This window comes from Heloderma suspectum, chromosome 2 (genome assembly GCF_057233095.1).
Source record: "Heloderma suspectum isolate Gila_16-S chromosome 2, 16-S_ref, whole genome shotgun sequence".
NCBI lineage: Eukaryota > Metazoa > Chordata > Lepidosauria > Squamata > Helodermatidae > Heloderma > Heloderma suspectum.
Window position 1 is genome coordinate 247,423,412 of NC_139459.1, and position 12,831 is coordinate 247,436,242.

Below are 12,831 nucleotides of genomic sequence, written 5' to 3' on the forward strand. Positions count from 1 at the left end.
ATTTTGGTTGTTTAACCCAGGAATTGCCAGGGATGAGTTGCCTCCCGTACACTCATTGTTTCCACTTTCAATTAACAACCCAGCAACACCCTATTCTTGGGTTGTTTCATGACATGTGTCCCCGGAAATTCTGGGTTCTTTATGGGTTAAACAACCCAGTCTTAACAGCAAACCATGGGCAATTGTTCCTGGGTTGTTAACTGATAGCAGAAATGATGAGCGCGCGGGAGGCAGTGTGCTTGTCACTTAGCTCATCCCTGGCAATTTCTGGATTAAACAACGCAACCCAGGAATTGCAGCATGACATGTGATCTGAGCCTCTGTCTTGACCCACCCTTGCCTTCACAAAATTATTATTATTATTAATAATAATAATAATAATTACATTCCTATACCGCCCCATAGCCAAAGCTCTCTGGGTGGTTTACAGAAGTTAAAAGAAATACAGCATCAAAAGTTTAAAAGCCATTTACATTAAAGCACACAGACAATATACACAAACAACACATAACTGAAAACAACTAACTGTCAGACATAACTAAAGACACATCCAGGACCGATTAAAACTCATCAAGTAGGAGTAAAATCACTGCAGTGCAGTGCCTCCCACTCCCAATGCAGCGCCTCCCACTCCCAACTCAGACAGCTGTCCCAGAAGGATACCATGGTCGATGGTATCGAAAGCTGCCAAGAGATCAAGGAGAATCTATAGGGTCACACTCCTAGGGATGTACGAAAGTCACTTACCTTTTCGAAGGGTGACATTCGTGCGGGGGGGGAGGTGCTCCGTCCCTCCCCCCGAAATTCTGGGATTCTGCGGAGCCGCCGGCTGGCTCTGCCAGCGGCCTGACTTCCGGCCGCTGGCTAGCAGGGACGCAAATGGCGGCGGTCGTAGCCACCGCCATTTGCGTCCCTGCAGTCAGCCGTGATAGGCTATGTAAATGTTTACGCGCGTACGCAAATGGCGGCACCCATGGGCGCCGCCATTTGCGTTCCTTATTTTGGCACGTCTTAGTCTACGTAAACATTTACGTAGACTAAGACGGCGAAAATAAGGGGAACGCAAATAGCGTAGTGTCTACTATGGGCGCCACCATTTGCGTAAGCGCATTTTTTTTTCTTTTAAATCAGCCGTGATAGGCTACGTAAATCTTTACGTAGCCTTATCACTTTTTTTGTTTTTTGTTTTTTTTAACTGGAAATGTTGGCGGCGGCCGGTCAGAAGACCGGCCGCTGCGCCGGAGCCGCCGCCGCCAGGAAGATCTGCCCAAGGTAAGTCCCGTCCCGGGGGGGGCGGGGGGGCAGACCATTCCACCACCGATTTCTGGGGGCCGAATGCGCTGGCATTCGGCCTCCCCGAGATTCGTGGCGAAATTCTCTGACATCCCTACACACTCCCCCTGTCTTTCTCCTGACATAAATTATCATGCAGGGTGACCAAGGCTGTTCCTGTGCCAAAGCCTGGCCTGAACCCTGATTGAAATGGACCCAGATAATCAGCCTCATCCAAGAGTGTCTGGAGCTGGTTGGCAACCACTTGCTCAAGGACCTTGCCCAGGAATGGAACATTTGCAGCCGGCCTATTATTATTCAAGTTCTCTGAGCACAAAGAGCATCAGTGATGAAGCGTCTCAGCCCCAGTAACAAAGCATCAGCAAACAAGCGAGAAGCAACTGTGCGGGTTTAGCAACAGGGCAAGGATGCCAAGGCAGTCGATTCTTTCCTCCCTATTCCATACTCACAGTGAGTAACTGCAAATCAATAACTATAAATAATTTCCCCAACTTCATGTAGTAAACAACTAAGTTTTCCAGGGAAAACACACCCAAATAAAAAACCAGTTATGAAGGTAGAAAGCCAGCAGGGGGGTGGAGGTTATCCGTTGTATTGCATTAAGTTCCACATGTATGACTATCTGCCTGTTAGGGATGTATGGAATACCTACCTGGCTCCATGCTGGGCAATCCGTGGGGGGGGCACTCCCTCCCTCCCCCCAGAATCCTCGACAGGGGGGAGGCACTCCGTCCCTCCCCCCGGAATCCTGCCTGGCCGGCTCCGCTCTGCGGCCAAGCTGCAGAGCCGCCGGCCGGCTCCGGCAGCCCACAGCCAGACATCCGGCTGCTGGGCAGCCCTGCAGGGACACAAATGGCGCCTGTCATAGCCGCCGCCATTTGCATCCCTGTATTGAGCCGTGATAGGCTATGTAAATATTTACGTAGCCTATCATGGCAGGGGGGAAAACCCCAGCATACGCAAATGGCGGTAGCTGCCGCCATTTGCGTACACTGGGGTTCCCCCCCCCGCGCCGTGATAGGCTACGTAAATATTTACATAGCCTATCACGGCCTGCGCAGTAAGTATTTATGTAGCCTGTCACAGCTATTGAGAGGAGGAAGGGAATGGCGGCCGCAGGACGGCCGCCATTTGCAAAGCAGCGCGGACGGAAGCAGGTAAGTGCTCCGTTTCGCGTGCCTTTTGTGGGGTGGGGGCGGCGGGGACTTCGTCCCGTGCGCCTTTCGTGGGGGGGGCAGGGGCTTCGTTCCACGACGGATTTCGAGGGGCTGAATGCACTGGCATTCAGCCCCACCAAGATCCATCGTGGAATTCTGACATCCCTACTGCCTGCTGGACAGAAGTTGCAGGTGTGTGCTCAGTGTTCGTTCCCTTGAGGCCGAGGTTGCTGACCTGGAGAAACTAAGAGAGGCAGAAGGATTGGTGGATGAGACCCTCAGGGACCTGTGTCCTATTCCCAGGGTGACAGCTCCTCTGCTGTTCTGAAGAATGCAGGTCTCAGGGAAGGAGAGCGTCATTCTGAAGAAGAGGGAAATGATCCCTTAGGAGGGACTCATTCTGAGGAAGACGAACAAATATCCTCTCACACTGAGTATGTGCCTCAGGAGGGGGGCTTGTGGTAGTGGGTGATTCGATCATTAGACACACAGACAGCTGGTTTGTGATGGGTGTGTAGGCCGCATAGTGAATAGCCTTCCTGGTGCGAAGGTTGCAGATAATCATGTGCCGTCTAGATAGCCTAGTAGATAGAGCTGGGGTGGAGCCAGGGGTCATGGTCCAAGTTGATACCAACGATGTGGGGAAATGTAGTCATGAGGTCCTGGAAGCCAAATTTAGGTTGGTAGGTAGGAGGTTGAAATCCAGGACCACCAAGGTGGTTTCCTCTGAAATGCTACCTGTTCCACGCACAGGGCCAGCTAGACAGGCGAAGCTGAGGAGTCTCAATGTGTGGATGAGATAGTGGTGAAGGGAGGAGCGGGTTCAGATTTGTTAGGCATTGGGGAACGTTTTGGGACAAGCCGAGCCTGTAGAATAGGGACGGGCTCCACTTGAACCAAAATGGAACCAGACTGCTGGCGCTAAACATAAAAAGGGTGGCAGAGCAGCTTTTAAACGAAATCCTGGGGGAAAGCTAACAGGAGCTGGGAAACATCTTGTTCAGGTTAAATCATCCCAGAGGGATGATGAAAATGTTTTTGATTGCCCAAATGTAGAAGGGGAGGGAATAGGCCAGGAGTGCATGGTAGAACATAATAGCCAATCAAAGGGGCCAATGTCCCATAGCAAAATATGCACACACCAGAGGCATCTGGAGAGTGATACCATGCATGCATAGGTGTTTTTATGCAAATGCTAGAAGCCTCTGAGTCAAAATGGGAGAGTTGGAGTGCTTGGTTTTAAAGGAAAACCTGGATATAGTGGGCATTACAGAAACCTGGTGGAGTGGAGAGAACCAGTGGGATACGGTCATCTCTGTATATAAACTCTATTGGAAGGACAGGAAAGGGTGTACTGGGGGAGGTCTTGCCTTGTACATCAAAGAGGGCATAGTGTTGAGCGGACTAGAACACCTAAAAGGGGCAGGCTCTTCCACAGAAGCACTGTGGATGACAATACCAGACTATGCCATTAAGTGCTAGGAACATGTTATTGTCCCTCGGACCAGAATGCTCAGAGTGACCTTGAGAAGGAAAACAAAATCAGGGAGGCCTCCAAACAAGGAAGTGTTGTAATAATGGGCGACTTCAATTACCCCACATTGATTGGATAACTGCATGTTCCAGCCACAAAAAAGAGGTTAAATTTCTCAATGCCCTAAATGATTGTGTAGTTGGTCATGGAACTGACCAGAGGGGAGGCAACCTTGGATTTAATCCTGAGTGGTGTCACCCAGGACCTAGTATAAGATGTAAAAGTTGAGATGTAAAAGAGAGCCAGTGTGGTGTAGTGGCAAGAGCTCACTGGGTGACTTTGGGCCAGTCACAGACTCTCAGCCCAACCCACCTCACAGGGTTGTTGTTGTGAGGATAAAATGGAGAGGAGGAGGATAATGTAAGCCGCCTTGGGTTCCTTGCAAGAGGAAAAAAGGTGGGGTATAAATGCAATAAATAAATAAATAAACAAACAAATAAATAAATAAAGTTGTTGAACCAATTGGAAACAGTAGTCACAGTGCTATCAGATTTAACATATATTTAAGGGGAAATTGTCCAGGAAGTCCAACACAGTCACATTTGACTTCAAAAGAGGAAACTTCTCTAAAATGGCGGAACTGGTAAAAAAGAAATAAAAAAGGGGAGTCAAGAGGATTAAATCCCTTCAGAATGCTTGGAGATTACTCAAAACCACAATAATAGAAGCTCAGCTAAAATGTATACCACAGGTTAGGAAAGGTAGCACCAAGTCCAAGAGATCACTGGCATAGTTAACAAGCAGTGTTAAGGGAGCTATTAGAGAGAAGGGAGTTTCCTTCAGAAAATGGAAGTCTTGCTGAAGTGAGGAAAACAAAAGGGAGCACAAGCTTGCACAAAGGTGATGCAAGCAGACAATAAGAGTTGCAAAAAAGCATTTTGAAGAGTATATTGCTAGCAACATCAAGGCCAACAATAAAGAATTCCTTAAATATATCAGAAGCAGAAAACCAGCTAGGGAGGCAGTTGGACCATTGGATGACAATGGAGTTAAAGGAGTACTGAAGGAGGACAAGGAGATTGCAGAGAAACTGAATGCATTCTTTTCATCTGACTTCACTGCAGAAGATATAGGACAGATACCTGTGCCTGAACTGATGTTTTCAGGAAGGGAGTCTTGAGGAACTGAGGCAAATAAGGGTGACAAAAGATGAAGTTCTCAACCTTATTGACAAATTGAAAACAAATAAATTACCGGGCCCAGATGGCATCCATCCTAGAGTTCTGAAATAACTCAAATATGTAATTGCTGATCTTCTAACCAAAATGTGCAACATGTCCCTAAGATCAGCCTCTATACCAGAGGACTGGAAGATGGCCAATGTAACACCAATTTTCAAAAAGGGATCCAAGGGGGATCTGGGAAATTACAGGCTGGTTAGCTTAACATCTGTTCCGGGTAAATTGGTTGAAGGTATTATTAAAGATAAAATTAGTAAGCATATAGAAGGACAAGCCCTGCTGAAAAAGAATCAATGTGGCTTCTACAAAGGTAAGTCCTGCCTCACTAACCTTTTAGAGTTCTTTGAGATTGTCAATAAACATGTAGCGGGTGATCCAGTGGACATTGTTTACTTGGACTTCCAAAAGGCTTTTGACAAAGTCTCTCATCAAAGACTCCTGAGCAGACTTAGCAGTCATGGAATAAGAGGACAGGTCCTCTTACGGATCAGTTAAAGAAAAGAAAGCCTTTTCTTTAACTGATCCATAAGTAGGATCAGTAGGAATAAATGGTAAATTCTCCCAGTGGAGGGAAGCAAATCGTGGGGTCTGTATTAGGGATTTGGATTAGGACCAGTGCTTTTCAACCTGTTCATAAATGAACTGGAATTAGGAGTGAGCAGTGAAGTGGCCAAGTTTGCTGACACCACCAAATTATTTAGGGTAGTTAAAACAAAAAGGGATTGTGAGGAGCTCCAAAAGGATTTCTCGAAACTGGGAGAATGGGCATTAAATGGCAAATGCAGTTCAGTGTAAGCAAGTGTAAAGTGATGCCCATTGGGGCAGAAAATCACAAGTTCAGGTATAACGTGATGGGATCTGAGCTAGCGGTGACCGACCAAGAAAGAGATCTTGGGGTTGTCGTGGACAGCTTGATGAAAATGTCAACCCAGTGTGTAGTTGCTGTAAAAAAGGCAAACTCCACATTAAGCATAATTAGAAAAGGAATTGAGAATAAAACTGCCAATATCATACTGCCCCTATACAAATCTGTGGTACGGCAACACTTCAAATACTGTTTACAGTTCTGGTCACCGTACCTAAAAAAGATATTGTAGAGCTAGGAAAAGTGCAGAAAAGGGCAACTAAAATGATCAATGGGCTGGAGTATCTCCCCTGTGAGAGAAGGTTAGAACAGCTGGGATTGTTAAGCTTGGAAAAAAGGAGGGCAAAGGAAGACATGATAGGGGTCTACAAAATTATGCATGGTGTGGAGAATATGGATAAGAGACATTTTTCTCCCTCTCTCAAAATACTAGAACCCAGGGCCATCCTATGAAGCTGATTGGTGGGAGATTCAGGACAGATAAAAGGAAGTCCTTCTTCACACAGCACATAGTTGAACTACGGAATTCTCTACCACGGGATGTAATGATGGCCACCAATTTGGATGGCTTTAAAAGGGGGTTAGACAATTCCTGGAGGAAAAGGCTATCAATGGCTACTAGTCCTGATGGCTATGTGCTATCTCCAATACCAGAGGCAGTGAGGTATAACTGGCAGTACACCAGTTGCTGGGGAACGTGGGTAGGAGGGTGCTGTTGCGCTCATGCCCTGCTTTTGGGTTCCCGGTCGACAGCTGGTTGGCCGCTGTGTGAACAGAATGCTGGATTAGATGGACCGTTGGTTTGATCCAGCATAGCTTTTCTTACATTCTTATGTTCTTATTATTGAGGGTTTCTGCATCTAGGAAGGATTTCTTCAGGAATGGTCTCACCACCGCCTCTTTCAGGCTGCGCAGGACCACTCCCTCTCACAAGGACGCATTAATCACCTCACAAAAAACAAAGTAGCAAACAAAAACAAAATCCCAGTGACTGACAGGTCAAAGCAAGATTTGATAGTTTACTGGGCTGAAAAAATCCAATGTTGTGTGTGTGTTTTTAATCTGGTGTTCTGGATTATTTTAAAGCTTCAATTTTTATCCACTCTGCTATATTATCTTTCTGTCTTAATTAACTTATCTGCCTTGCTTGGCCCAACTCCACCACCACATGATCAGATAACAGCAGTGGTATTTAGCCCATGTCTTTGCACATGTGATTTTAGTCAGAAAAACTGAAAGCCCAGAACTTTCAAGAAGCAAGAACAGTTAGTTAGGTCAAACAGAGCCATTTTCATGAGATGAAAAGCTGAAATGAATGCCCATATTTGATTGGAAGGTAATTTTTATGAGGCTATAAGTGTAGGTTTAGCATGTTTATTATGAGATTTAATTGTAGCTATGTTATTTTTTGTTAGGTAAGTTTAATATTGTATTTATGATGTGTTTTTTAAAAAAACTTTAACATTGATTTAAATTAGAAAAATCCCAAGTTTTTTGGTTTTAAAAAAATCAGTGATTTTTATCCACCCTGGATAAGGATAATGATACATCAAACCACAGTAACCAATAGTCTGGTTTGGTTGCCACAACAACCCACATTTTTTTTTAAATTGTGGATTTTTGTGCACCATACAGCCTGCTGGAACACGCTGCCTGATTGCTCCTCCTGCAAGTGGGAGGGGCTAAGCAATGGTTTGTTCTTGGGTTATTTCTCTGGCATGTCAGGGGATAGACAAGCCAAAGGTCTGGGTTTGGACACAGTGCCAAAGAACCCAGGGATGGGGTATCCCTGGGTTGTTTAGCTGCTCTCATTCGCAGCAGGAGTGATTGGGCTGCATGCATGAGTATGCTACCTTGTGCACAAAAACCAGGGTTTAAAATAACAACAACCGGGTTGTGTCAACCAGGCCATTATCTGCTCTCCATGTTCTATTGTAAGAAAAGCAGATCAGGGAAGGAGCAAAATTGTTGCTTAAGGGGAACGGAGAAATTGTAGTCCGTTTTCTTACAGAAAATCTCAGTGGTGGTGTGTACAGTTCAGTTACCTTTCCCCTTCAGTTCAAGAGAACTGAAATGAGAAGACAATTCATTTTTGTCTTAGGCAACTATGGTATTGATGAGTGATACTGTATCACTTATTCAGCGTCTGCCATAAATGTTCATGGCTTTCCCAAACAGGAAGCATGTTGCTACTCATTCACATCCTGTACATAAAATGATGGTCCTGTAAGGGTTCAGTTTCAATACTGTTGCATAATCCTTTATTTTTACAGGAAATATGAGCAACAGGGGCATAATAGAAACCAATAATTCTGGAAAGATGTCACTGGCCCTGATGGTTGTGTGGTCAAGGAAGCAAATGTAGTCTGCTGTGATAAACAAGCAGTTGTTATCCTCTTATTGCTGTGTGCAATTGTCCTCAATTACTAATTACTTGAGAAGGGAACTTGGGCAGCATTCATGCTTCCACAGTTAGCAACTGGAGCATACTGTCTGAGAAAAAAAGCATTTTTAATATTGTTTAGCAAAGACTAGGTGGTGAATTTCAACAGAAAAGCAAGTAAATACTTAGTGTATTGATACAAATATACACATATATATTTCCATGAGAAGCCCATAAGAGACTCGAGAGCACTTCCATTTTAATTATGCGATTAGTGTATTTGTTTTGGGCCGTCCAATGTCTTAACTACTACATAAAACTGAATGTTTCATCCAGAACTTTGTGTATGCTATTCTACAGTGCTTTCACAAATAATTGTGAAATCCAGGATTGTCCAGCGTAATATATTAGATGAATCACTTATGTGTGCTATGCAGTGGAGCCCTTCATTCAGTTTACACAGCATGCTGCATTACCATCTTTAGGGTGGGAAAACCCTAGAGTAAAAATAACTGTGGACTCATTTTTTCCTTCAAGAAGGCAGCTGTCATCTCAGGTAATGGGGCACTGGTTTGCTCCTGCCCGTCTCTACTTCTTAATTTTTTAAATTTTACTTCTTAAAATGTTTAAATGTAATTTTTATGAAAACTTCTTAATGTTTTCTTAAACAGAAAACAATCATGGTTTCTGATTGTGTTACAGTTGTAGCCTGGCTTGATATTGTGTGTAGATGGTATTACTTGATGGCAGAAGACTTGTGCAACTGTTGCATGTTATGCTATAGATGAAGAGAGTGTTTTCTCTGCGCTCTGCCTCCTGGGCTTGTAGCACCCCCACTTTTGGGATGCGCCAGTTGTCTCCAGGTCACAGCTAGTGATGCACGTTTTATTACAGTCAAAGGCAAGCTTATCTGGCTGACTTTCATGGTGAATGATATTAATGGGCTAGTCAGTGTTCGCTTGATGGTAGTGTGAACTAAAAACAACAAAATACTTTGCATTAACTGTTTGAGCAAAGATACCTGCAGGATTTGCTTACCAATCAACTGTTGGGGAAAGGAAAGGGGCCTGCTTGCATTTATAAGATGGCCTCAGGTAGCTTGAGTAATGCAGACTTCGCCTGCTTCAACCTTACTATAACATCTGTTTGAGATGTATCTGTGAATCTATGTTATAGATCAGGGGTGGACCACTTGTGGCCTTTCAGATGTTTTGGCCTAAAGCTGTCAGCCCTAGGGATGATGGGAGTTGGAGGCCAAAAGATCTGGAAGGCCACAAGTTGTTGTAGAAGAAGAGGTTGCATGCTGAAAATTGCAGTGGCTCAAATGGCAATTTTTCTTATTGTAATCATCCTGCCCTAACTGCGGAACTCCCTACCCTGGGAAGCTGGTCTGGCATCTTCTCCACTGAGTTTTAGAAAGTCAGTGAAGACAGTTGCTTCAGATTTTGGGCTAAAGTGGAAACTTAAAACTCCTATATTGTTGGCTTTTAATCCTTGCCTTTTGTGATGTGTTATAATGATTTTTATTGCTATCTTGTGTGTTGTACTGTTGGAATAGTTTGCACTGTGAACTGTTTAAGAGACCTGTGTTATGAAGCAATATAAACATTTAATTGACATTTCAGCAAAGATATGTTTAGCCAGAGAGCCTGAAAATTTGACACTGCTGTTGGCATCTGTCAGATTTGGCTCCTGCCAAGTAAATGAGGTAATGTGGGAGAGAGGGGTCTGCATTGAGAAGAGACTCCTCCTTTTGACTCGAGCTCTGTGATGATGCCTGGTTCACAGTGCACTTGGCGTCTTGGTGAACCCACTGTGTTCTTATCTTGGTTGTCTGCTGCTCTGTTTCTATTCCTGAAAGGTGAATCGCCGTAGTGCCAGTTGGTGTTAGTTTGAGCATGAAAGCTGCCTTTTGTACTGCATCAGACCATTGGTCCAGCTAGCCCTACTGATACTGACACAGTGCAGGAGTGGGGAACCGTAGCCCCCGGGTCACAATCTAGCCCCCCGGGGTTCTCCAAATGGCCACTCCTCCTTCTCCTGGCCCTACCCAGTTTCCCCCAATCACTGATAGCTGGGTGATTTCCTGGCTTTTGTGCATATTTTTCCTCATTCTAAAAGGCTGGAATGCCTCTTCTCAGGCTTAGTTACTGGCAGGAAGAGCTTTACACTACAATGTGCTGGCATTGTTTATATTTTGGGCCATGCTGTCTTTGCCTTCGGCCTTGCCTACCACCGGAATGTGGCCTCTGAGAGCTTCTCTGACACTGAATTTGGCCCTTGGGCTGAAAGGGTTTCCCCACCCATGCTAGGCCCTAGGGGTGTATCTGGCTCAAAGACTTTTTCTACCTGCCACTTAAGAGTCCCTGGGAACTGAACCCTGGACCTTCCATTTGCCAAGTATGTGCTCTACATTGACCCTTGCCCCCTTCCCTAATTTGAAATCCTTAATTTCCTAGGGTGTGTAACTATTCCAAAAAGTTTAAGTACCTGATTTTATTACATGAGCAGTAGAAGGAGCACATAAGGTTTTCACAAATATGAACTCATCATTGTGTGAGATCGGGGTCATCAAATGTTGGGTATCCTTGGTGGCCAGCCAAAACTGTGTGATTGCCAGGACAGTGCTCCTGACCCAAGGGCTACAGTCTTGTCCCTAACCTTGTGCTGCATTTCTGAAACACAGCACAAGGTCAGGAACAAGTGAGCATGCTGCTGATGCACCTCTAGTGTTCCTTTCTAGCTTGGAGCTGTTATGGGATTATGGAGGCATAACAACCTTTGCCTCTACCTGCAAACTTCAAACACTCAGCAGGTTCAGAGGCAAGCATCTCTGTTTCCTCCCTCTAGGTAGCAATCAAAGATGGGAGGCGGAGGTTTGTTCTGGCTCTCTGCTTGCATCCAGAAACTGGAGAGCTTAAACAAATTATAAACATGTGCCTGTCTTTTAGGTTGGGGAGTGGACAGGGATCATCTCTCCCACTTTCTAGATTCTGTGTTGGGAGGAAACCTTGGGCTCATCTCACTCGCAGAGGATGGTTGAGCAGTCACCATGATAGTGAGGCAAGCATGATTGTAGAGCCCTGTGTGAGATCAAAGAAAAAAGTAACCAATTCTACTGGTATCAAAGAGGAGCTTGGTAACGACTCAGCTGTTACCAAAACATCAATATAATTCTGGCTTGCTGTGGGTTTTTTTTCAAAGTTTTCCTGCTTGACCTTCTCCCCTCACTACCATTCTCTTATAAAATTATGATAGCTAGGGGTAAATTATATTGTCTACTGTTCTCATAATTTCTCTGTTGAATCAGGGGGTGGGGGGGTTGCATGCATTATGTTTTTTTCTTCTTCTGTGGCTATTCTAATTTTATGTCTCCCACCCCTTTTTTTAAAGATGCAAATGTTGGACAAATTCCCAATGGAAGGAGGACAGAAGGACCCTAAACAAAGGATCATTCCCTTTCTTCCAGGTTTGTAAGGTGAACACCACAGCTGTCAAATGGGACTTTTGCTTCCCCCATCACCACCCTCCCTTTTCTTTGCATAATACATTAAAGTGAAACTGAGCTGAGAGGTTTTTCTGGGCTAGAAAGAAAGACCAGGATTCATCAATATGTGTTTGGGGAATTTTAAATGTGCTTGGTTAATTCAGTATAAGCGCAGCCACTTTTCAGGCTTCTTTCCTTTGCAGAAGACTTCAAAGGCACAGTAATGTTGAGGTGAGGGGAATACTCAGGCAGCCAAGAACATGAGACAAAGCAGAATCTATATGCAGGCACAAGGGTCAGTATCTGAGAGGTAGGTCATCTGGGTAACCAGGTCAAGAGTTATTGTGGTCTGCAATCCACAGTGTTGGCACTGTTGTCCTTTTTACTGAAGGTTTTGGAGACTGTTAAGCCTTGTTAATATTGGTCACCTGCTCTAGTCTCTGAGAACCTCCTCCCCTTTCCTACTTTTCTTGTTTTTCCTCCATTTGGCTTTCCTCCATTCATTAAACTGTTATAGCAGAAGGCAAGAGGGGGAAATCAGGGGAGCAGTACATGGTTAGCTTGGTAGTATGTCAGTACAGATGTATTTAACATTGATAGAAGTATGTGACACTCATTTTTATGTTTATAATGGCCTTATTGAGAATTGCAGTATATAACTTCATAGGAGCAGCCATCAGATGATCTGCCTCTTGGGGAACTGTAACTTCTCGTGTTAGTTTCGTATAAGTTCCCAGATCTCCATCTCAGACTGCAGGGCAAATGGAGTTTGGGAAGAACCGAGTAGGGGTGTAGGTATAGTAAGAGGGATTTCCGTTTGTGTTTACTTGGTCCCTAGGTGTTCCAGCTCCCTGACAAAATTAGATTGGAACTTAAGTTTTCAGACACATCTGCTATTTCAGATAAGTGCATCACAATCACTGGAATATAT

At 44.6% G+C, this 12,831-nt stretch overlaps 1 protein-coding gene across 3 annotated transcripts in view; it reads left to right on the forward strand.

The window, feature by feature from the left end:
• SH3PXD2B (SH3 and PX domains 2B) overlaps positions 1 to 12,831 on the forward strand; it is a 163,686-nt gene that overhangs the window by 68,232 nt on the left and 82,623 nt on the right. For all 3 annotated transcript variants that reach the window (XM_084838682.1, XM_084838686.1, XM_084838681.1), the window contains exon 3: positions 11,807 to 11,882. In XM_084838682.1, coding sequence (XP_084694808.1) covers positions 11,807 to 11,882 — 76 coding nt within the window. The remainder of the gene's footprint in view (positions 1 to 11,806; positions 11,883 to 12,831) is intronic.